Source organism: Cavia porcellus, unplaced genomic scaffold (assembly GCF_034190915.1).
Source record: "Cavia porcellus strain 051 isolate PalLab524CR breed Dunkin Hartley unplaced genomic scaffold, mCavPor4.1 scaffold_2, whole genome shotgun sequence".
NCBI lineage: Eukaryota > Metazoa > Chordata > Mammalia > Rodentia > Caviidae > Cavia > Cavia porcellus.
Window position 1 is genome coordinate 38,206,847 of NW_026947485.1, and position 22,641 is coordinate 38,229,487.

Genomic DNA, 22,641 nt, shown 5'->3' on the forward strand with positions numbered 1-22,641 from the left:
CCCCCCATCCTGGGGTCTACGCAGGCGCTATCTCCCCACCCCGCCCCCAGCGCCACTCTTTGCCTCTAAAGGTTAGAGCCCATCGCTGGCCCGCAGCACAAAAGGCCACTCTAGCCGGCGTCCCGCGTTGCCCATGGCAACCATTGATCTGCGTCCCGCTCGCCAGCGCTTTTCGCGCCGAGAGTAAACGACGCTTCTATTGGCTGGCCGGGAAAAGATAAGCCAATCAAAGAAGAGATTATAGGGTGGTGTTTGAGGAAGGGTGTTGGGGGTTAGAAAGCTGGGCTTAGAGGCAATACGTGAGGCTAGAACCCCGAGCGTGGTCGGTTGGAGCAAATATGTCTGTCCGGAGACACATTGGGAATCCTGAGGTGAGGGCCAGGTCCGGACCCGAGAGCCGGAGGGGGCGGGCGCACCGGAAAAGGCGCCACGTGGGCAGGGACGGACAGCCAGCGACTTCCGCCGCCTGGAAGGCGGGAAGTGGCCGACGTGGGGAGGGGTCGGATGCTGGGCCAAGGGCGGGGCGGGCCTGGGGCTCGGTGCCTCGTTCAGCAATTCCGGTGACGGGATTTTCTCCGTAGTTACAGACTAGATGACAGCACCGTATTTGCCTCTGCGAAGAGCGACGTACATAAAGACACGGTCCCTACTTTCGAGAGACTTTACGTCTAGGAGTGACAGTTAAAGACAGTGAAAAATACAAAGGAAGCTGGGAACACTAAAGAAAGGCAGGCAGGATAGCCCACAGTGCTATGGGGAGTACAAGAATTACAGGAACAAGTTGACCAAGTCTCTGGAAGAGGAGCAAAATAAGACAGTAGTTTCCACATCATTTCTGACCCTTAGTGCCTTGGCCGCATTTGTGGCAATTTAATGTCAACACATATTGGACTTATGCCATACTGTAGGTGGTAGACACAAAGAATAAAACGAGGCCTCAGTCCTTCAAGTTCAGTCTAGTGATGGAGACTTGTAAATGGGATTATTCAAAACACTGTGGTTGGAGAGCCCGATCTTGTGTGAGCAAAAAAAGACCCTACTAAAGGAATGAGAGTTCTCTGGAGATGGCGAGACTGGAGACATGCCAAAAGGCCACTGGTTAATTATATGAAGAAACACCTTAGGTAGAGAAAACAGCAGGAGCGGAGATAAGGGCGCATAGATTCTCAGAGTTCATGATAGGAGACTGCACAGAGGCAGGAGTAAAATTGGGAGGGTCCTCTGTGCTTTAATCCAACCAGATTTAGGTTTTTCATCTCTTGGTGAATACCTAGTGCCTTGTTCAGAAAAATGCAAAGCCAAAGCTAGCCTGCCCAGTGCCATCACCAGATAGTAATAAATTCCACTTACATGTGGAGTCTAAAAAAAGTCCAACTCAGAATGGCAGTCACCAAAAGCTGGGAATAGGAGAGGGAGGGAATGAGGAAATGTTCCTCAAAGGGCACAAAATTTAAGGTAGGAGGAATTATGTTTTGGGGACCTATAGTACAATAAGATCACTGCAATTAATATATGTTTAATATATTTCAAAACAGAGTAAATTTCAAATGTTTTACCACATAGGTGGTGGACATGTTAATTAGCTTGGTTTAATCATTTTACATAGTGTGTTTATGATATTATGTCCTATAAATAGAGTATGTAAAGTTGTTTGTCAACTAAAAATAATAACAAATATCTTATCATGGATATGTAGGAGATAGGTGTGGCTGGTACCATTTTTCCACATATTTATCTTACCTGCTGGTCAGAATTCAAGAAGCTTTTGCAGGGTTTTAGTAAGGGAATGATTTACATTTTAGGCAGTTGACTGTAATCACATTGTAGAGGCCAGAACTAGAGACAGAGAAGGTTGGTTAGGTAGTTATTGTAATACAGATCTAACCTGAGGCCATGAAATTAAGGACAGAACTGAGGAGAAATATATAAGAGGTAAAATTATAAAGACTCCATGATTTTTGAGAGATAAGAGTGAGATGGATGACGTAAGTTCCCAGTTTGAATTTGCCAATCACTGCTCATCAATGAGATCAAAACTATGGGAGGAAAAGAAATAGTTTTAGGTATGTAAGGAGAGGATCAGGGTTACTCTGTATGGTACATGTGCCCTAGAAGCCCAACTTACTGTCACGGAGTACAACTTCTAGTAATTCTTGAGAAAGGGAACATAAATATTTTTTACTTAATGTCTAAAATATTAGGGCAATTTAAAATGCTATTCTAGTTTCACATTTATTTTTGGCCTGAGAGTTTGATTGAGTATAAATTTCTTGGTTAGAAATCAACATTTTGAGAATATTGCGTTGTGGTTTTCTAGCAGCCAGTGTTACTGTGGACAAATCCAAAGCCATTCTAATACTCGGTGACTTCATCCTCCTTTCAAAAAGATATTTCTTGCTGGTGTCTATTTTCACTTATTTGGTAGCACTAGACATTTGTGTCTTTCTAGTCTGTGAAATTTTCCTAAATTATTTTGTTGTTGATTTTTCCCCCATACTTTCTCCATCCTCTTTTTAAATTCATTATTCTAATGTTGGACTTGTATGGCTGGTTCTTTATTTTTTTTTTTTTCACTTTTATCTCCTGTTTTCTTTCTTTCTCTGTTTGTTTTCCTTGGAAGACTTAATTTTACTTCTAATTTTTCTACTTTAATTTCTGTCATGTATTTAAGAACTCTGTTTTTTGATCCAATATCTTTTTTTAAAAAAAACACTATTTTGAAACAAATAATAGATTTGTAGGAAGTTGCAAATGAACAAAGAGGTCTGGTGTATCCTTCACCTAGTTTGCCCCAATGATTATATTTTATACAAGTATGGTACAATGTCAAAACTTGAAATTTGAAGTTTGTACAATATTTATATAGTGCTGTTTCATCATGTTTGTAGATTTAAAATCAGGGCTTACACAAATACAGATTTGCAATCAAAATAAAGAACTCTTCATCACAAATACCTCCTTGCTAACCTTCATAGTCATATAAGTTTCTTCCCTCTCACCACCAGAACTCTTGAAAACCACAAGTGTGTTCTTCGTCTCTACAGTTTTTAAATTTTGAGAATATTACATAAATGGAATCACATGGCATGTGGCCTTTTGAAATCAACTTTTTCCCACTCTTGATAGTATCTTTCAGATACATCCATGTAGCAATAGTTCATTCCTTATTATTGCTGGTTAGTACTCTATAGTGTGGATGTATAACCATTTGTTTACTCATTCAACTAGCATAGGACATTGTATTTTCAGTTTTGGTGTATGACAAAAATACAAACATTTGGATATAATTCTTTGTATGGAGGTTAATTTTTATTTCGTTAGAATAGATACCCAAGAGTGTGTTTGCTGGGTTGTATGGTTTTATTGGAAACTGGCAGACTACTTTCCAGAGCACCTATACTGTTTGACATTGCTACCAACAGTGTATGAGAAATCCAGATTTTAAGATTTGGCTGTTACCAATTGTACTGCTATAAACATAGGAGCACATACATTGCTGTGGTATGCTGTTTTTTATTCTTTCCAGGAATATAACCTGAAGGGAAATAGCTGGATAAAATAGGACCACTAATTGTAGTTTTTTAGGGGATTTTTCCCTCTTTGTACCAGTAATTGAACCCAGGACTTTGTGCTTTCCAGGCAGGTGTTCTACTTAACATGTTTGACCCCTTTGTCAAAGATGAGGTAGCTGAGTATGTTTGTAGTTTTATCCACTTTTCTAATCTGTCCCACTGATCCTCAGGTCTGGTTTTTTGTCAGTACCATGCTGATTTTTATCACAGTAGCTTTGTGATATAATTTCACGTCAGGGATTGTGAAGTCCCCTGGCTTGTCTTTGTTCCCAGAATTGCTTGCTATTGTAGGTCTCTTCTGGTTCCAGATGAATTTTAGGAATATTTTCTCTAATTCTGTGAGGTATGCTAGTGGTATTTTGGTTGGGATTGCATTAAATCTATAGCAATTTTGGGAGTATGGCCGTTTTTACTATTATTGGTTCTTCCTACCCATGAGCAAGGGATATTTTCTAATATCTTCTTCACAGTGTTTTCTAATATCTTCTTCAGTCGTCTTTTTTACAGTACTATAATTTTCAGTGTATAAATCTTTTACATCCTTTATTAGATTGATTCCTAAGTATATCATCTTTCTGAATGCTGTTGTGAAGGGTGTGGTTTCCCTAATTTCTCTCTCAGTGAGTTTGTTGTTTGTGTACAGAAATGCTATTGACTTTTGACTATTAACTTTGTGTTCAGCTATGCTACTGAATTTGGCTATTAAATCTAGAAGTTTTGATAAAGAATATATAGCGTATCATGTCATCTGCAAATAATGATAATTTAACTTCTTTTCCTTATTCCTTTTATTGTTTTTTTTTTCTTGTCTAACTGCTCTGTGTCTTAATTACTTTTCTCTCATTACTGAGACAAAATACCCAACACCTATAAGTTAAAGGAGGGAAGGTTTATTTGGCTGACAATTTGTAGAGATTTCAGTCCATAATCAGCTGACTCCAAGGCAGGATGGCATGGCAGAAGGGCAGCAGTTCCTGGTAGTAGAAGATAGCAAAAGTAACAATAAAAGAGAGGACCAAGCCTCTTTTCCTCCCTAATAGTGAATGCAAGCTACCCACCCTAGGACATGTGTAGCACTCACACTCCATATCCCATCACTAGATAATGAACCGGTCACAAACTAGATTCAGCTGCCTCAGAAAAGTACTCCCCCCCCCCACACACACACACACTGCTGCCTTGACCACATGAGGCTTTGGGGAGACATCTAGACAGAAACCATAACACTCTGGCTGATGTTTCCAGAACTGTATTAAATAGAAGTGGTAATAGTGGACATCCTTGTCTTGGTCCTGACTTTAGAGTGAAAGCTTTCAGTTTTTGACCATTTAGTATGTTGTTAGTTGTAGGTTTATAATAGCTAAATCTTGGAAACAGGCCCATCAATCAAGGAGTGGATTAAAACAGTTGTGGTCTTTTTATATTAATGGCATATTACTCAGCCATAAAGAAGTATAAACTTGAGACATAGGTAAATGGATGCCTTGAGACCACACTCATAAGTGAAATAAATTAGACTCACATGTGTAAACATCATATTGCTTCCCTCATATGAGAAACTGAAAGTAAATAAGGTCCAAAATGTACAATAGTATTGTGAAATGGAAAGAAATTGTTCAAAAGGAAAGAATAACTAAGGTGGGGGAAAGGGGAAAGGAAGGAAGGGAAAAGGGAAAAAATACAAAATAGTTATACTACTAGTTTCTCTTAGTTCATTGAAAAGAAAGATTTGTGATAATATCATTTGGAGAATTTTTTATACCCATATTTTGTGCTCAGAGTGACTACTTTGACAATAACAATACACAGTGTATTAATTATTGTTATTCTGCTTTTATTTTGTTTTGAAATTTTGTGGGTTTTTTCCATAAAGTAAAAAAAATAAAGATTTTACTAAATCTTGGCAACCAATCTTGGAATTGTTAATATTTTTAAAATTTTAGCTGTTCTAATAAGTATGTAGTGCCATCTTGTTTAAATTTGCACTTGCCTAATGGATACCAAAGTGGAACATCTTTTTGTGTGATTATTTGCCATCCACTTTATCCTCTTCTGTAAAATGTTTTTTGTGGGTCCTTTTCCTATTCCCTGATTTTTAAAAAGTTTTTTTGCTTTCTTTGTGTATCTGTTGTTGGTGACTGTATAAATATTTATTGTACATTTCTGTTAATCAGCTCAGACTATCATAACAAAATATGACAGACTGGATACTTTATGCAACTGAAATTTATTTTTGAAGCTGGAGTTCTGGAGCTAGAAGTCCGAGATCAGTGAACAGCCGATCCAGTTTCTGGTGAGGACTGTCTTCCTGGCTTGTAGGTGGTTCTTTTCTTACTGTCCTCACAGTAAGGTGAGGGAAGAAGTTTACTGATGTCTCTTCTTCCAGGGACACTAATCCTATTGAATAAGAGATAATGTTCTCAGACTTCTTTTAATCCTCAGTTGTTAATTTATGTTTTTGAGTAGGAGATTTTAAAAGATGGTTGAGATCTCTGTATATTGGGAAGAGGCTTGTGATGCTCAGCTTCATTATGGAATGATCTCTGTAAGCCATGATTTAAGGACTCCTCAAATCTTTCCCTTCAGCTGTTCTTTCAGAGTGGTCATGTTCCTCAGAGTAACGTCCTTGTTGAACTTCTGTTGGATTAGGCTTAAAGGTTAAATGTCAACATTAATGTGCATCACCTTCAGTAATGATATCTCTACCTTCTGCTGTGAGGAGACCCACCACACAATCCCAGAAACCTTTTCAGGGATTAAATTTATAGACATTTGCTAGGATGGGCAAGGACAATCTCTCAGTGGCATAGACAGGAAGAGATTCAGAGAGCCACCTGCTTAGAGAGCCCTTCAAGCAGCCACTCCTTTGTTTTGTTTTTTGAGACAGTCTTGCTGTGTAGTTCAGGCTGGCCTCCCACTGCTAGGATTACAGGTGTGTACTACATCCCTGCCCAGCCACTTCTTTTACTCCCCACTTCTAGAGTGCCTTACAGTGTTGATTTCTCAGTCTTTTAAATTTATTTTTGGCTTTCCGTGTTGCTCCTTAGTCGTTAGCTGTCTTGAGTACATCAATGCATTCTCACTTATTTTTCTGCTTTCTAGAGTTCAGGATTCTAGTATTCTATTACTGTCATATCTTCCACTCTCCCTTTTGGGGACGATTTACTGTCCTTAAAGTGAAGTTTTATTGAGATTTTAGAAAGAAGTACAGTTTGATGCATTAGTTGTCTGTCCTCTTTACCCAGTAGATCTGTAGTGATGGTGCATCCTTTAAAGCTTTCAGTTATACTGTGGCATACATGCCATAGGTTTGCCATCACTAATACAATATTTTTTTAAATATTGTTTGAAAATCCCCTCTATATTTTTTTAGATATTAGTTGTCTGATATACTTAGCAGAACATAAGATATGTTGTCCTATTGCCTGGCATGACGTAGTAGCTCATAAGTACTGGTTGAATAAATAGATGAATATATATTTGAGGCTGAAAGAAAACAACACTAAAAGTTCACTGATGGAAATTAGAAGCCTGTAAGTGGAAATTAGCCTAAGTGTTTGTCTCACAGAGAACCTATTGACTGAGAAAGTGGAATCCTGGGGAGCGGTTATTAAGTGGCTGACAGAGGATTGATCCCTATGTCATTGGAGAATTAGAGGAGAAAGATATCACTGAAGCCAATGGATTGGAAACTGAAGACAGCAGGGTTGTGTAACAGTGTCGCATGGCATAGAAAGGTCAAGTAAATTAAGGATTGAAAAGTATCGTATTCAGCAAGTAGGGGATTTCTGATATTGGGTAGCTGCCATAGGAACCTCAGTAGAATGGTGGGGGCAGCAACCATGGTAGCAGATCAGAGTAAGCTATAGAGAAGCAATATAGGTTTGTTCTTCTTGCTCCTCAGGGTTTTACCTAGAGAAACAAAAAGTGGGGTGGTATTCCATCTATACATTGACTTGTTATGAATCACTCCCATATTCTAATGGCTTAAACCAACGGAAAACAGTGTCATATCTCTCGTGGTTCTGAAAATTAATTTGACTCAGCTAGGTGGTCCTCACTGGGAATTTCTCAGGCAGACAGGGCCTGGGTTAGTAAAGGCCTCTTCTTTCAGATGTGTAGCTGTGTTGGTTAGCTGTGTGCAGCTGGGGCTATTGGCCATACCATCTATAGATGACCTATTCCATGCAGGTTGGGCTTTATCACATTGGTGGTGGAGGTTTGAGAGAACTGTGTGGAAGCAATACTCCTTTTTACCATCCAGCCTCAGAAGTCACATCGGGTGCCACTTCCATGGGAGTCGGGTCTGTTCTGATTCTGGAATGGGAACATAGGTGGAAACATAGAATAACATCACTGTATAAATGGGAAATTTTTTGTGACCATCTTAAAAAAAAAAATCTGCCATAAATGGTACTGCTGAGAAAGGAACTGCTGTAACATGAAAACATGGGTCAGGGTTGGTGTTTGAGATTAACATAATTAGGAGATTATACAGAAACCATTGCTCATTTTCTGTTAGTTGATTCTAAATACCCTGTAATACTGTCATTCTCTTGAACAGTTTTACATTGTCTTGATATGTTTGATGCTATAGTATACGAAGTTATACCCAAAGATTTTAAGGGAAGAGACACTATGGTAACTACTATTCTGTCGAGATTATCTTGTGGTGAAACACTATTTTGCTTAAATGGCTGTTTTGACTTGCGCTGTTTTGTTGTTATGCCCTCTTTTTTATCTCAATCTCCTTTTTATTATCTACTTTTTCATTTTTATCCTTTTAATTAAGGGAAAAATAAATAAAAAATAGGATATATTATAGTAACCCACTTTGATTTCCTATTAACTTGATTTGAAACTCTGTATTGCTCTGACCATCTTGTTTTGACTGATTTTCCTCTATTCTGTTATGCTTGATAGTACCAAGTTTGAAAGTATAGGCAACAACTATGAAGACAATAAGATTCATTGTGATGCCCATTCTGGTTGACTAATATCTTCTTTTGAAGTCCTCTAATGTCTCCACTGGTTTGGTTTTATTGGTCTTATTCTTTACTGTTTTGTTCAGTTTTATTATAACTGATGATATAGGCAATTCTTTTTAAGATAACAAGAGGCATTATGGTAACCATTGTTGATCACCTTGTATTTTGTTTTTACATTATGTATTATGTCCACCCTTTTGATTTGACTGACTCTGTCCTGGTATGTCACATTTGGTTTTACTTTCTTCAAAAAAAAAAAAAAAAGTAATAAGAACTGTGGGAGTAATAAAACCCAAAATGTGTAATTGTCATTGTACAAAAGAAAGAAAAAGAAAGTTTGCTAAAAGACATAACTGCATATATATTTAAGTGTATAAGATAGATAACCATATTACTGAGTTTGTTGGATCACTGAACAAAACTGTTTGCAGTCTCACTGTTTGAAAGTCCCCTCTATATGCTTTAATTTTGTAACTTCAACAACTATTTCTAAGATGACAATAATTAACTAGTGATTTCCTACTGTTTATTTTTTCTGAAATTCTGTATAACTTGTACCCTTTTTCTGTTTTTTTTTCTTTTTTCTCCTTAAATAAAATTTTTTTAAAAAGAGTAACATAATTGGACCAGGTCAAAACTCCCATTTTGAAAAGTTTCTCTTTAAAACACTTATTTTAAATATAAGCCTCCCTTGAAGCTGCCACTCATCCCTTACATTTTTTGAACTTCCTCTCTGTAGATAAGTAGAATGATTCTGAGCAAAAGATATAGTAACTTTAAAAAAATACTTTAAATGTAAACGTTATTGCCTATATTGCAGTGAGATACAACCTTGTGAGTCCTATTTTGAGAGAGATATGAGGTCAGAAAAGCTTATTCATTTTGAATGATTTGTGATTCAGACAAACTAACTCATTTTTTAAATTTTTTCCTTCAGAAATCACTTTGACATTTTGTTCATCATTCTTCAATATTCATGCATTCACAAAGTCTTATCTTGCCATAATCTTCCAGTATGCAAATTAGTAATCAACCAATCATGTAGCTCACTGCTCAGTATTTTAATATCTCCCATTGTCACCAAGATCTTCATCAGGCCCCTCGGTCTGTATTTAGTCTTCTCTACTTGGAACCCACCCCTCCAAGCCCAGCCTTATAGTACAGAGTTCCATATACCAAGGATTCTGAACATTTTGGGGACCACATACCCTTTGAAAATTTATGAAAACAAGACATCGCAGAGGGAAAACATGCACATGCATAAAATTTTGCAGATAGCTTGAAAGGACTCATTGTCCTCCTAAAACCCATCAAGACCCCAAATGAAGAACTCTAGGTGGCATGAGGATGTACAGTGATTGTAAGGACTAAATGAATAATGTAGACAATATGCCTAACCGTCAAATGCCTAACGGTGAAATAAGTGCTCAATAAATGTTAGCAACAGTTGCCATTTTGTTGTTAGAACTTCTCTAGCAAACAGAACAGTTTGTTCTTTAAGTATAGTAGACTTAATTGAGTATTAAACCTAGGCCTTCACCCTGAGCTATATTCTCAGCCTCTAGCTTTTTTTTTTTTTTTTTTTTTCCTGAGACAGGGTCTCACTAAGGCAGTAGTGATGAACCTATGGCACATGTGCCAGAGCAGGCTGTTTGTATCACTGAATACACCAAAAGGTATGCACTAAGTTACCGAGGATGAGCTCGAACTTGTAATCCTCCTGCCTTGACCTCTCAGAGTGCTGGGATGCCACCACATCTACCTTAAACATGCTTTTAAAGTGGTTTTGCAGCTAGAGTTTTTTCCATTTGCAGTGATTTCCTATCCCTCTTCCCCATCTTGTTATGAACAGAAGTTCAAACCCAGTGCTTGGTTTCCCATGAATTTCTCTTCTGATCCCCAGTGTTTGAGAAAACTCCTTTCAGATTTCTAGAGCCCCTGAGGTCTGTGAGGCTCATGTGACACCAGCATGCAAGCTGCAATATGCTCAGGTCTTTATCTGACTGATACTTACCGCTGTCTTAGTAGCACTATATCTTATAGCAGGTACCTGCTGGGCCTCAACTGTAGGGCATGAGAAGTACGAATGGCACAAAGAACAGTAAAAATCCAGGCAGGCAATGTACTTCCTTCTGATGGGGACCTGCAGATTTACTAAGAGATCCTTGTGGTGGGTCTTAAAGTCAAGTAGAAATTGACTAGCTGAAGTTAAGGAGGGGAGACAGGGAGAGCATTATTTTTGACTTTCCCTCAAGATGTAGCCCTCAACCTAACATTTTTGGTTCCTTTAAGAGCTGGTAATAATACCACAAAGATGAACTTTATCAATTTCCTGCCTCCTCCTGATGAACGTCATTATGATTACATCATATATCTTTATTTTAAATACGTATCTAAAGATTCCCTCTTCCTCTTCTAGGCCTCTGCCCATTAGCTCATAACCATTCGTAAATTTCTCTCATTTCAAAACAAAACAGAACAAAACAAAATAATAAAGATGATCCCTTAGCAGCATCTTGCTGGCAAAACAAAAGACTGTCTACTTATTCTCTGTCCTTCCCCCCACCCCCACGCAACCTGCTGTTTTTGCTTCTGCTCCTGTCAGTTTATTACCACTGCGTCTACCAGGGCTGTCAGCAATGTCCTGATTTGCTCAATCCAAATTCACTTTTCTGTCATTCTTTTACTTGACCTGCATTCTTGTTTGCCTGCTCATGCTTGACCTCTTATCCTCTGACCTGAAAGCATTGTTCCCTGCTGTCCACTCCCTTTTTCCTGCAATTCTTCTTTAATTTTTATGACCTACTTTCTTATGGCCTTTCCTGAGTCACAATACACAACTATGCACATCATGTTTTTTCCAGATATGCTTCTTCCTTAACTCATGTTTTAGGGGTATGGTACCATTGTTCTCTCAGAATACATTGATTTTTCCATTTAAAAGATTTCTTAAAACCATTTCTTCTTTTTCATTTCTATTGCCATTTTCTTAGGACTGCTAATCTTGGTACAGTAGCTTGTCAACTTATTGCTGTGTCTCCCTTCTTGACTACATTCATTTTCTCCATTTGCTACCAGAATGATCTTCCTAAAACAGAAGCATAATTCTATCACTCCTTCCTAAACCTTTGGTAAATTCCTATCATCTTCTCCAGAGTTTCTCAAATTCAGCACTGGTGACATTTGGGCTGGCTGTTTCTTCATTGTGAGAGATGTCCTGTTATTCAGTAGCTTCCTTGACCTCTCCAGATTAAATTGCCAGTAACACTCTACCACCCATTTGTGACAACCCAAAATGGCTCCAGAAATTGGCAGTAGTTGCAAAATTGTACCTGTTTGAGATCCACTGGCCTACAGAATAAAATTCAAGTTTCTCAGCAGGTATATAAGGCCATTGTGATCTGCCCTGTCTTTTCCCCAGCATCATTCATCCTCATGCCCTAGTGCTCCATGTCTGCACTTACTGTAAGGTTTCTTAATGCTGACTGCTCATCCTCTTGTTTCCACACTTTACCCATGATTTTCTTACTACCAGGTTCTGTTGCTCCCATCCACTACTATTTTTCCTTGACTGACATCTTTAGTCCTTAGAATTAACTCAGAAGTCATCTCTAAAGAATCCGTCTGTGACCCCAAGTCTAGATGAGGTACCAATCTTACGTGCTGGTGTCACTCCTCTGCTTCCCTCTCTTTATTCATCACAAAGCTTGACATCTGCATATTCTGCAGGCGGTGAGAGCTGATGGCAAGACTGTTTTTACCTCTGTGTCCTTCCTAGTAGACACTCAATAAATGTCAACTAATGAATGGTTGGTGCTCAGTAAGTCTTTGTTGAACAAAAGAATAGTCTTCCTGGAAACAGCTGCAGTTCACAGTTCTTTTACTTTCCACCATTCCATCCTGTTTATGTCATTGAAAAAAAGCCAGTTGGTCAGTAGGTCAAGCAGCATTCATCCCAAAAGCAAAGATTTTAAAGAAAAAGGTAAGGCTGTTCTATAAAATCTCTGGCACTCTACTGGCAATGAAGCACAAATAGCTTTATGTTGTGGTTGGTACTAGAAAATCAGGAATAAGAATTGAGAGTTTAGTGGAAATGTGGTAAAGAAGCACTACATTTTTTCTCTTGCAGCATATGGATTTCTCATTAGTTCCATGTAAGGGAAAACCGGGCGGGAGCGCTCAGGGCTGCAGCTGTCCATACTCTCTCCCCTCATCATTCTGCTGCCGCCACACCTGATCCCCAGAGATACCCTCACTTCTTAGCTATTTGGCTTCATTGTGGACAAATCCCCCTGGTCCGACAGAGACTAGCCTGGAATTTTTCAAAAGAAATTTTGCTAGGAAACTAGTGGGAAAACCAAAACAAAAGTACAAACAGGAAATATAGTATAGAAATAATAAAAATAGTGTCCCTCCAATCTCTTAGTCGAAGATAACTGAAATCTAGTATTAGCTTCTTCGACTCGCTTTGCTGTTTATTTGTTTGATTTTGCCATGATATGGTCTGTCTTTGGGGAACTTCTCCCAAGTCTCCCTTTTCAGTCTTTGTGTATTTTTTTTCTCTTACTGAAAAATCTTTCCCATAGTCATCCAGAAAAGGAATTGAAATTGGCTTTGCAGTCAGTCTCTGTTAATAGACAGCAGGTTACCTCTTAGAAGGAACAGTTTCCAACTGTTTCTAGGACTAAAACAATTTAGTACTTGCAAACACACTCTGAGGACCGGTGCTAAGTTATTTATAATAAGGGTTTTACTTGTCTGGTATAAAGTGAAAAACACAATGTCATGAGTTTTTAAATGACATTAAAGAACAGGCCTTTTTACTCTAGGATTTTTTTTTTTTTAACTTTTTAGGTATTGAAATAGCAGATAGGTTGAGGGCATGGCTTAGTGTGGAGTGCTTGCCTAAAACACACACGCAACAAAATAACGACAAAAATGACAAAACCAGATAGCTTATGTTTTTATGTATCAGTTTAAAAAGAAATTTAATTTTAAAAATATATAAGTAATAAACTTTATCCTAACAATATCAGATGGTAGTTGTGAGGTTTTTCTTTGTTGGTAATGGTTTTTAGATGTCTTTACTTGGCAGGATTAAAAGGTGATAATTCTGTAGATGCCTCCAGTTTTTAAAAATTCTCCTTGGTCTCTGAAATCCGAAACTTTGGCCAAGAGATATTTTATACAATAGAGAAGTATCCTTTGTGCTTTGAAAAGGTATTTATCATTTGATAAGGTATTTTAACATGTAAGTGGTTTATTTTCCAATCCCCCAACAGTATATGCTGTAGTTAACTGTTTTCAAAGGCAAATGATGCAATTTTTTATGTATGATAGTCTCTCCTAAGGAAGTAGATAGTTGCTGTAATACAGTCCTCATTCAGATAGTCATTTAACTGAATATCGATAAATATATTTAGTATGTGCTAGGTTCTGGGTAAATCCAAATATGAGTGAGTTATTGTCCCTGTCTTCAAGTAAATCCTAAACTAGGAAGGACCAAGTAGTAGACAATGGGACAGGGTGTCTGTACTCTGCAGATAAAGAGGAAGAAAGTGCCTAATTCCACCATGGACAGCTTTACAGAGAAAATAAACTTTACCTAAGGACAAGTTAAGGAAAAGCATTCTAGGCAGACATCTGCCAGGACTGGAAACACTAAGGGAACATTTCTGACCACTTTAGCATTGGAACACGTGCAGAAGATGAAGCTGATAAGGTAGTACCCAGTTTTAATTTCCTGTTCCACAGCTACCTGTTACTGAGCATGTGGTTTGCATACTTGTAGTCCAGAAAAAAGCCTAAGCAAGAAAGCTATATTTTGTCATGATTTATTCCCTCCCTTAACAGCTTTTGCTCTTGCCAAGGGAATTTAATGTGGGTTAATGTCTCATGCTTGATTCAAAGAGTTAACTACCAAAGCACAGCACAAGGGAGACCTAATATAGGCAGTTTTATTGACTATGAACTTACCCTGGGCCACACATGAGTCTCAGCTCCTACAAGAGCAGATGCTGTGGCACTAACATCAGTGGAACCCTGGACTCAGAAGCAGTATGCCAGTGTGCCAAAGAGGGGCCTGACCTGACAGCACCTGGAACACTGTGCTCAGCTCTGGATCCCACATGCTGTTTTTATGGTTGCTATAGATAAAATCTAGAGGGTATTTGGAGGAGATGGCTCAGAAGCCATCAGACAAACAGTGACATTAAAGAGAATTGATTATAACAGAATTTCTCAAGGCAGAGGCAGGTGTCTTATTCTGGGTTGCAAGAGTAGATTAAAAGGAAATTGAGGGATTTTCTTTGGCTCAGTGTAAGAAATAATTTTTTAAGAGTTTTTCTTATCATGGTCCTCAGATTATTTTGCCAAAATGTGAAAATGTTTTTGAAGCAAGATAAGTACACTTCCCTGCCCAAATACCACAGGAGAGACCTAGTTAGCATTCCTGCCATCTTTCAAGTCTATGAAACATATAACTTGTTCCATTTTTTAAAGTGTCTGACTCTTTACTGATTTTGCTACCCATACCTTTATAACTCAATTCATTTTGAATTTTCTTATTTTTAGTATTTAACCAAAAAGATACCACAGAACCCAAAGTATCGGCATGTCAAGTCAAGATTGGACACTGGTGAGTAGAGATTATTAGAAAATTAGATCTTTAAAAAATCCAATAGCTGTTTATTTACAAGAAGCAGCCCATCAAACCTGGTATAAGTCACAGCTAGATGTTTTCACTGTCTTACCTGATGTCTTTCTGGGCCTGGGATTTACTTTGGGAAGCTTTTAAGAAAGATTATTGGTAAAAATTTGCATTTACATAATTTCACTTATTTTTCCCTACCACATAAGAAATAATATAAATTGGGAAAATGAAATCTTAGAAATTGAAAACATTTTTCAATAAGTTGCTGGGCTATGTGTTCGGTTCTCTTTTCTCGGGGGAAAAAAAAAAGGTTGCTGGGCTGATGATAAATAAATAGCAGGAATCACTCTCTGTTTTGGAGCACCTTAAATACATTTCTTCAGGCTGGCAGTAAGATCACGCATGTGTGTGCTAGTTCAGTTCAGTGTTTGCAGTGTGCTGACTACATGCAAAGCCATGGCTCATGGGAGAAAGAAAGAAGAGGACCGTGACTTCTATTCAAGTGCAGACTAGCAAACTTGAATGAGTAACCAAAATACCAGACAAAATTTAATTAGTGCTGTCCAGTTTGAGTGTCTTCCTGCTTATTTCCAGGCTGTTCCCATCTTTCATGTCATGATAAGGAGTTCTGAGCAAATCCTAGCAGATTTGTAGTCTTCTGAGGTTTGGGTTATTTATTTGTTTATGGGTTTTTTTTTCAGTCTTTTAAAGCTTGCTGTAGAAAATCCACCTGACTGAGATGGCTTTGCTAATGCTAGTCTGCCTTTAACAATACTGAGTTTTCAATCACTACCTCACAACACTGGTTGTGAGGTAGATGTTGTTGCCTTTATTTAAATCATCTCATTTACTTTTTTCCTTTTCTCATTATCTTCTCAAAATCATTATCTTTCATTATGCATGTTACCTCAAATAACATAGATTTTTAATGTTTCACATGTATCACATAGGCAGTTACTATGTCTTACTACCTTTCTTTCAAACATTTCTATGCCATGCAGGTACATATTTATTCTTGTGAATATCCTATTTGATGTACAGGTGAAAATATTATCACTGTTTTAGAGGAAAAGAAAATTGTGGCCTGGAGATTTTCTGATTTACTTGGAGTTCAGTAAAGGAGTTAAAACTAAGATTGTTTGCAGGGTAAGGAAGTCAGTAACAGAGAGTGAGTATGAAATCTCGTGTACAATTGCTTAGACTATACTGCCTTTGTGTTTCCTCCAACCTTGTTTCTTCTGGAACAGATAGCCTCAGTTCCTCCATCTGGATCTATCTCTTCTCAATAGCAATGGTGAGCCATCCTTCTGAAGTAAGTTGTTCCGGGAGTTAAGCTCCTAGATTTGAAGTGCCTTTGTTTCTGAGGAGCTGGGATAGAATTTTAAAGACAACTGTGTGATAATGAATTTCTTTTGAACCTTTATAGTCTCTTAAACTTAAAAATATTAAGAGCTCACATTTATCTTAGATACCTATATTTGTCTATGCCTTGTAATTTTTCTCCTGAAAATTAAAATGGTATTTGTGTATACCCTTCATTCTCTTCAGTTCATAGCCAAAATTTGACTCGATGATGCCTAAGATTAATTTCAATTTTTTAAATATTGAGATACTTAATCTGCTTTTATAATTGATGTTAAATACATATATCCTCTTACATCCTCAGTTTTAAACTACTTCTTTGTTAAACTTTTTATTTTGAGATAATTGTAGATTCATATATATTTTGTAAGAAATTATATAGAAAGGAATTAGAAATATAGTGCAGTGGTAGAGTGGTTGCTTAGCGTGCCCAAAGCCCTGAGTTCAATTCCCACCACCAGAAGGGAGAATTAAGAAAGAAAAAGAGACAGAGAGAAAGAGAAGAAAACAGGCAGTGATACAGGGAGATTCCTATACCATTTATCCATTTTCCCACAGTGGTAACATCTTGCAAAACTACTGCATATCACAGCTGTAATAACTGACGCAATAGCATTTCATTACCACAGAGATTCCTTCTGTTGTCCTTTTGTAGCCTTGCCTGCTTGCCACTCCCACCCCTCTTTAACCCCTACCAACCACCAGTCTGTTCTCTATTTTATCATTTTGTTGTTCACCAATATTATACAAATGGAATTACATAGTATGCAACCTTTTGGATTGGCCTTTTTTTTTACTCAGCATAATTCTCTGAAGAATTATTCAAGTTGTTACATGTATCACTAATTTGTTCCATTGTATTACTGGCTAGTTTTCCATAACACAACTGAACTGCAATTTAACCATTTACCTGTGGAAGAACATCTCCATTATTTGTACTTTGGAGCTCTTCCAAATAAAGATACTATAAACATTAATGTATAGATTTTTGTGTAAAGATGTCTTCATTTCTTTGGGATAACTGCCCAGGACTGTAATTGCTAGGTCATGTAATTTACTTTTTTTTTTTTTTTTTAAAGAAACTGCCATACTATTTTCCAGAGTGGCCATACCATTTTGCATTCCTCTCAGTAGTGATGGATGAGTAATCCATTTTCTCCATATCCTCACCAGCATTTGATGTTTTGTTTCATTTTATTTTGCCATTCCAATAGATTTCAGTGACATATTGTTACAATTTTTAATTTCCTTAATCAAGCATGGTGATGCATGTCTGTAATCTCAGCACTCTGGGAGGCTGAGGCACAAGGATTGCCATGAGTTTGAGGCCTGCCTGGGTTACATAGTTTGTTCAAGGCCACCCTGAACTACACAGTGAGACCCTGTCTCAAAAAACAAAACAACTTTTTAAAAAAAATTCCCTGCTGGCTAACGTTGAACATCTTTGTAAGTATGTTTTATTTTCTGATATATCTTCTTTGGTAACAGGCCTTTTTAGATATTTTGCCTGTTCTGATTGGGTTGTCTTTTTATTGTTGAATGTTGAGAGCTTTTTATATAGTTTAGCCTCTAGTTCTTTGCCATATATGTGATTTGCAGGTATTTTTTTCCAGTCTGTAACTTGTCTTTTCATCTTTTTAATGGGGTCTTTTGGAGAATAAAAGTATTTGATTTTAATGAAGTCTTTTTTTTTTTTTTTACCAATTTTTCCTTTTATGGCCCTTGGTTCTATTATCAATTCTTAAGAATTCTTTGCTTACTCTATATCCTGATAATTTACTTCTAAAAGTTTTAAAGTTTTAAGTTTTACATTTATGTCCATGGTATAGAAGTAGTTTTTATGTGTATATATATACTGAATTGCGTGTTCATCTTTGTCAAAGTCAGTTGGGCGTATTTATATGGATCTATTTCTAGGTCTTTATTATGTTTCCTTGATCTATATGTCCGTCACTTTGCCAACACCACACAGTTTTTATTATTGTGACCGTATAATAAATTGGATACTTAAAATTGGTGAAACCAATTATCTCCACTGATTTTCTTTTTAAAAATTAGGTATTCTAATTTCTCTGTCTTCACACATAAATTTTAGAATTTACATTGTTTACATTTATAAAAGTTTGCTGATTTTTGATAGTAGCTGTTTATCAGTTTGAGGAAAATGACATATTTATTAGGTGGACTAAGCATTAATCTACTTTCCATATTTATTGACTCATCTATTCTGAAAATTTCATATTAAGTGGAATCACATAACTTATAGCCTTTTGTGTCTGATTTCTTTAACTTAATATAATGTTTTCAAGGCTCATCTATGTTGTTGCATTGCCAAATAATATTCTGTTGTGTAGATAGTAGGTATTTTGTTTGTTGGACTCATCAATTGGGCATATGGATTATATATGCTTTCTCACCACAGTGCTGTTATTCACATGAATATATACAAGTTTTTGTATGAACATATATTTTCTGTTCTCTTGGGATATATACCTCAGAATGGAATTTTTGGTCATATGGTATTCTGTGCTTAATTTGTTTTAGAGACTACTAAACTATTTCCCAAAGCAGTGATACCACTTTACATTTCCATCAGCAGTGTAGGAGAGCTCTCTTTTTTCCACATCCATGTTACTGGCCATCATTTTGATTATAGCCATCATTGTGGGCATGAGATAATATCTCATTATGGTTTTAATTTGCATGTTCCAAATGATTAGTGATGTGGAGAACCTTTGTATATGCTTATTGGCATTTGTATATTTCCTATATAAAACGTCTGCTCGAATCCTTTGCCCATTTTTAAATTGAATTAGTTTCCTTCTTATTATTACAAGAGTTATTTATTCTGGATACTAGACTTAGCAGAAATATGATTTTCAAGTATTTTCTCCAATGCTGTGGGTTATCCAGGGTTTTTGTTATACTTAGCTGGAATAGTGGAAAAATTACATGTATCCATCTTCATGGAAGCAGAAGCCTCCCAAGCTAGTATTGTAGTAACTGTTGGAAGGGCTAAACTGTGCCTCATTGCTTAGAGCTTGAAGTATTTTTAAGTCAGTGTGGGAGAGAAATCTTATTTTAGTATTTGAGTTGTGTGTGTTTCAAATTTAGAAACTATTTTAAAGTCAACTTAGGAGAAAAAAATCTTATATTTAATGTATTTATATTTAATGTTTGTGTTTCCATGCATTTTTATAACTTACCTCTCTGTTCAGAGGAAGTTTTCCGCTTGATGTGTAGCACCTGTGGCATGTATGCTAAGATTCAGAACCCATCAGCCTTTGATAGCTAGCATTTGTGCAAATATTGTTCTCTGTGCCACAAAGTAAGGAGTCCTGGTTAAGAAAACACAAGAGAAACCTTATAGCCCAAGTAACAGTAAGGTGTTCTCATCTGTGAAAAGTATGTAAGCTCTTCATTCAGAGTGATGGAAATAGGCACAGGAATGAGTGAACATTTCCTGTTTCTATGCTAAACAGATGAATCTTTAATCTTCTCTTACCAGACGGTGAACACTTCACAGTTAATCACAAGAAATCAAAAATTTCATACTTCCAATCTTGACCCAAATCACCTTCAACTGGGTTCTTCAAAGATTTTCTCCTGGGGAAAAATTATTTTCATTTCTTTATCTCTAATTCCTCTTCTCATAGTCTTTGCTGTACATTGATGTATAGCTATGGCTAGAAATCTCAGAATTATTTTGAACTTACAATATTTCTTTTGTTCTGTAGGTGCCTGAGTGTATCTTCTCAGCTACCCAGCATTGCTAGACTGTGCCATGAGTGGTTTATGAAGCCCCTGCCAACGTTTTGTTCAGGCACCACCACAGGGTTCTTGTATATTTTCAAGCACCCTCTGGATTTCTGTTCTCTTGTGCTGCAGGCTGATTAAGGGACACTTTCCAAACCTCAGGGCCCTCCCCATTATTAGTGCCTTCAGCTGTATTATCCTTTCACTTCAATCTAATTTCACGTTTCTTTAACATTCCAATTCTGTAGATTTTTCAGTCTTTCCTAACTTATTTTTAGTTTCATAAAATTTACTTTCCTTTTATCTCTGCACAAACTAGTTATTTCCTGTTTTCTTCTCTAGTCTTGGTTTTTTCTGAATATTTGCTAATAACCGTGATCTTAAACACTCAAACTCATTACAGAGTAGATACCCTTCATTTTTATTTGGTATTTGATTCTGTCTCTTACGTCAAAGGAAGGAATGTATGTGAAAAGCTTTTACAAACCAGAAAGCATTACACACACGTATAACTTATTGAGGTTAACAAAGGCCCACTATACCTCCTTTCATGCTTTCTGCTGCTTCTGAGCCAAAAGAACTTCTTCATAGAGGAGGGAAATATTGAAGAAAAATAAAGCCGTGGAGTTGTTGCTTAGCAACGGAGTTAGTGCTTTATAAATCTTACCCACTTTAGATTACTGCTGTTCAGAATCACTTGCTTTTTTTACAGGCTCAGTATGAATAATGTTATTAAGTTATGGGGACACAACAGGAAAAATCTAATGAATGAGTCATTCAGTTAATCGATTGTACTCTGTCTTCGCACAGAACTATTGATATAGTGGACTTATTTCTTTCTCTTGATTCTAATTGTAAAACTTTTATTATATGTCTTCCACTGCAATTTAAGTTATAAACATGGGAGAAACTAAAACCACCTTATATGTGTCTAGATTGCCTATGTCAGTATGGGTAGTCTGTATCACAGTTGTACAAATCAAATCATGCATAGTTTAAAGAAAATCACATGAAATTCCAGCCAAACTGGCATGTGATTAAATTATAGAATAACTTATTGTAAGGATTTTTCAAATGATAGATTCTTCATAGTATATTTCATTCAGCAAATATTTTTGAGTGTCTCTAATACTAGACAATGGGCAAAATGAAGATTATATGTTTGCATATGTGAGTGTGCATGAATATGCATGTTTGCACAGATAAATAATCTTGGACCAAATAAGGTCGATAAGACAATCCAGTCTGGTGATAAATGCCTTGTGAATGGTAAGCTGAATGCTGTAGGAGTTGGGAGGAGGGAAATGTTGCTCTCCTCTGGGTGAGCTAACATGGTGATATGTTAGAGAAACAAAGGCTAACAGAGTTTGTCAAGTTGAGTAATTAAGGAAACACTGAAGTAGTAGGTAAGTTGTTGGCGGCTTCAGTGCTAACACAGGAGTTTAAGCAATGGAGAACCAATGAGCTTTTCTTAAAAATTATTTTTCCTTTTTAATCAGTCTTATCTAGGAAATTTGGAAAGTGATGTTTAATTTAAAAAACATATTAAATTAATTCTCTTAGGCTTTTAGGCAACTTTGTATAAAACAAAGAAGTTTATGTAAAAGTGAATTGTCGACTCATTTCTAGGCTTTTTAAATGGTAATCAGAAACTATTTTCTGCTGCAAGTAGATGCAGTAAGATAAGGCACATGTAAATGTATATATAGGATAGAATACCACTTCTCATATTTTCTGAAATTATTCTTAGGGATTTTTTGTCTTGATTTGGGATTGATCAGTCATCCCACTGTCTCATTTCTCCAATAGAAACTATGCAAAAATCTTCTCTCTTTTCTCTCCTATATTTGGATCGAAGGAAGTTCTATAATGAAAGAGTTATTAATCACCCTCTTAGAATTGTTCATAATTTTACCAGATCACAACTACAAAAGATTTTTGTTTCTCTGCCTCCTCATTTAGTAGGAAAAACAATGGTAGATGGGACAACTTACCTCAGAGTGTCCTGTGAGGATCTGCTGATCTGAGGTGGAATTCTGTGTCAATACACAGAAAATTCTGGTTGTTGATAAGGAGATTAATTTTAGGCACTGTTAGTAGAAACTGTAATGCTTAGAAATATAATAGTTGAATAATGAGAATATAAAAATAAAGTTGGCTATTTTCCATTCCTAAGGAAATTTCTAGTATCAGATGGTCTCTGCTAGTTACAGTTAAGGAAGTCGTACTTCCTCCAAATTTGCCTCATAACGAATCATGTTTTAAAGCAACATGAGGGCTAAGGATGTAGCTCAGTAGTAGAGTGCTTGCC

At 36.8% G+C, this 22,641-nt stretch overlaps 1 protein-coding gene across 4 annotated transcripts in view; it reads left to right on the forward strand.

Moving 5' to 3' along the window:
- Positions 1-221: 221 nt before the first annotated feature.
- Cep41 (centrosomal protein 41) overlaps positions 222-22,641 on the forward strand; it is a 48,432-nt gene continuing 26,012 nt past the window's right edge. Inside the window, exons 1-2 of one of the 4 annotated variants that reach the window (XM_005006058.4) lie at positions 222-371; positions 15,134-15,197. In XM_005006058.4, coding sequence (XP_005006115.1) covers positions 339-371; positions 15,134-15,197 — 97 coding nt within the window. In that variant the 5' untranslated portion in view covers positions 222-338. Of the gene's footprint in view, positions 372-15,131; positions 15,198-22,641 lie in introns of those variants that run through there. The other 3 variants (XM_063240695.1, XM_063240711.1, XM_063240706.1) reach the window with 3 other exon arrangements.